Source organism: Orycteropus afer, unplaced genomic scaffold (genome assembly GCF_000298275.1).
Source record: "Orycteropus afer afer isolate SDZICR_OR568_19922 unplaced genomic scaffold, OryAfe1.0 scaffold00136, whole genome shotgun sequence".
Classification (NCBI taxonomy): domain Eukaryota; kingdom Metazoa; phylum Chordata; class Mammalia; order Tubulidentata; family Orycteropodidae; genus Orycteropus; species Orycteropus afer.
In genome coordinates this window covers 1,696,789-1,700,115 of record NW_006921723.1, presented here as the reverse complement: position 1 = coordinate 1,700,115, position 3,327 = coordinate 1,696,789, and the positions used below count along the sequence as shown (strand labels likewise).

General features: G+C 49.5%; 1 protein-coding gene across 1 annotated transcript in view; it reads right to left on the bottom strand.

Annotated features, from left to right (window-relative positions):
- The window catches only part of NIBAN3 (niban apoptosis regulator 3), a 31,631-nt gene extending 29,211 nt beyond the window's left edge, over positions 1-2,420 (bottom strand). Inside the window, exon 1 of the mRNA XM_007945340.1 lies at positions 2,366-2,420. Coding sequence (XP_007943531.1) covers positions 2,366-2,420 — 55 coding nt within the window. The remainder of the gene's footprint in view (positions 1-2,365) is intronic.
- Between the last annotated feature and the right edge of the window lie 907 nt (positions 2,421-3,327).

Here is a 3,327-nt window from a genome sequence, read left to right as displayed (position 1 = left end):
ATGGGTATATTGGTAGATAGATGGGTGGACAGGCTGAACTAGTAGGTATCTCTATGAAGTGGGGAGGGTACCCAAGAACATGTATAGGGTTGGCAGACAATAGTCCTATAAGTTTATGTGTATGATCTCAATTCCCAGGTGTATAGTAGGGTTGACAAGGGGCAAGGTTGTAGTCACTGCTTGGTCACAGCCAGCTACGAAGAGGGACCTAGTAGTTAAACCTGTGGGCTTGGGACCATAGTTGGAGGTGACATCAAGCTCAATTGGCATAACATACTACACAAAACATTGTTCCACCTCCTACTTTGGCGAGTAAGTAGCGCCTGGGGTCTTAAAAGCTTGCAAGCTGCCATCTAGATGCAATAATGTGTCTCTCCTCGTCCAGAGCAAAGAAGAACGAAGGAAACCAAAAAATCATGGAAACAATTAGTCCTAGTGACTGGTACACCATCCGATCTTCAGCCTATATGACTATGAGACCAGAAGAACTAGATGGTGCCCGGCTACCAATGTCAACCACTTGGAAGGGGTTCTATGTAGGAGATCCTTGATAGAGAGGGAGAACAATGTGGAACAAAACTCAAAATAATTTGGAGAAAAAAAAAGGGGGGGGGGGACCAGGTTTGCTAGTCCAATACAGCCTGGTGGAACCACTGAGACTATGGCCCCTAGCTGCCCTTCAGATCTGGAATTGAAACCATGCCTGTGGCTTCCAGCCAACAATAGACAGGTATATGACTTGAACATTTCCCTGAGATAGATACACCCCTTGGAGAGAACAATCATGGGAGACAGCTCAGGGGGCAGGAGTGCATGGAGGGATGGACACAGGGAAGAGGTAACTATCAGGAGGAAGTGGGAGAGGAGCTGTTGTATTGTGGTAAATTGTGGTCAATGTCATGAGACAAAGTGTATGTGAACTGCTGTACGGAAAGTGAATTTGCTCTGCAAATTTTCACCCAAATCACAATAATAATATAAAAAAAGTTGCCATTTCAACCAGTTTTGCAGGTACAACTCAGTGACATTAATTACATTCACTGTGTTGTGCAACCACCCCCACTAACAGTTTTCCTAATTTCAAAAGCTTTTAAAAGTCTCATCCCAACACAAGGAAACTTTCTAGAGTGATTAAGTATTCTTCAACCCAGGAGGTGATTTAGCCAGGGGTTAAAAGTTCTTAAAGTTGTCTCCCTCAGATATGTGTACTTGACTGTATACAAAACATATTTCCATTCTGCTACCTGGAATGTCCCGATGGCTGGAGCTATAGCAGCCATCATGCACCACAAAGTGACCTTGAACCCAGAAGCCGTGCACGGTAGAGTACTGAGATGGAAGGAGCTCAGGCTCTAATATCACCAGCCTGACTGCCTCAGCACCTCTCTATAGAAGACAGAACTAAATCATTATGTTGTTTAAGCTATTAAACCAAAAAAGGCCTGATACCATATAGAGTAACTCATTGAACTCTTACAGTGGCCCTGTGAGATAAGTATTGTTGCTATCTCATCCTGGAGATGGGAGAATGAGGCCCAGAGAGGTGCAGTCACTCACACTACACATGGTCACACAGAGTAGGGGGTAGGACCAGGGTCCAAACTTGGGCAATCTGACTGTTCTCTGTACTTGCTGTTCCCCATGAATGAAATGCTGATCACTTACTTCCTATCTGCACCCATCCTGGCCCAGCTTGACTACTGTCTCCTAGATGGTGAGCCCCTGAGGGTAAGAGGTCCCCAGCAGGTGTTCAGTCACATGTGGGGGGATGAAGGGAATCATCAGGCATTGAATCCTTCCTAGCCCCTTTTGATCTTCAATCAGGAACTGAACCTCAGTCTCTGGGGGTCACACAGAGGGGCTTGCTGGTCCCTGGCCTTCTAAAGGACCACTCTGCTGGGCCTGACTGGGCCCAGGACTCTCCCACCCAGACCCATACACACCCTAATCCCATTCTGGACCCCTGAATAGGGTCACTAGAGTTAAAAATCAAAAGACAGGAACCAGTTAAACTTGAATGTCAGTTAAATAAATACTTATGTTAGCATAAGTATGCCCCATGTACTTACACTAAGATATTCATTGCTTATCTGGGGTTCACATTGACAGGGCCTGGTTGGTACAAATGGTTATACACTAGCTGAGAGGTTGGCAGCTTGATCCCACCCAAAGAAGCTTCAGAAGAAAGGCCTGGTGATCTGCTCTGGCACAGCGTTGGAAACTCCATGAAGCAGTTCTACTCCACACACACGGAGTCTCGTGAGTCAGAGTGGACTGGGCAGTAACAGCATCTTGCACTGTATCTGACTTTGACCTTGACCCTGACCCCACAGACCCCATCCCATCCCATCCCTGCCCAGCTCACCCCTCAGGTACTGCTGCTGGTGCTTGTCCAGGGGGCTTGAGGACCGGCCTCCCATCCCTGCCAGAAGTCTCTGGGCTCAGTTGTGAGTAAAAGCCAACACCACTCCCTCAGCCCCAGGTCCCTCAGCTCAGGGGCAGCCAGGAGCAGGGCGCTGGGGAGGTCTAGATGCTGCAGAAACCGCCTGGTTGGGAGGCAGAGCAGGCCTGGTGTGGGCCCGCCTCTCTCTCCCCTCTGCACTCCCCCTGCACCTGCTGTGCCCTCCCTGCTCCCTGGGGGCCAAGGCTGCCCCCAGCTGGTGGTTTCTGTCTTCTGTGGGGGATGGAGAGTGTGGCTGGGGAGACAGAGGTGCTGGCCACCTGGCCTAGTAGGAGGAATGGCCTGAGGGATGCAGGACAGACATCTGTCAGGACTGGCCAGCAGTCATTGATGTGTGGTGGCCGGTATACAAAAAAAAGAACCCATTGCAGTGAAGTTGACCCGCTCATGGTGACCCCATGTGTGAGAGGGTCAAACTGCCCCCTGAGGTTTTCTTGGCTGGAATCTCTTAACAGAAAGGACCTCTGGTGGTGCAGTAGTTAAAGCACTCAGCTGCTAACCAAAAAGGTCAGTGGTTCGAAACCACCAGCCACTCCATAGGTGAAAGGTGAGGCAATATCTGCTTCCATAAAGATTGACAGCCTTGGAAACCCTGTGGGGCAGTTCTACTGTGTCCTATAGGGTCGCTGTGAATCAGAATCCACTTGATGGCAGTGGGTAGGGTAACTTAAACACAAGCAGATTGCCAGGCCTTTCTTCTGTGGTGCTGCTGAGTGAACTGCCAGCCTTTGGGTTAGCAGCTAAGTGCTTAACAGCTGCACCCCCAGAGCTCCTTTTCCAAGCTGGGATGACGGGGTCTAATCCTGGCGCCCCTCCCGCACCATGCTCACCCTTTGCTGGACAATGCCAGGGATAAAGATCCAGCC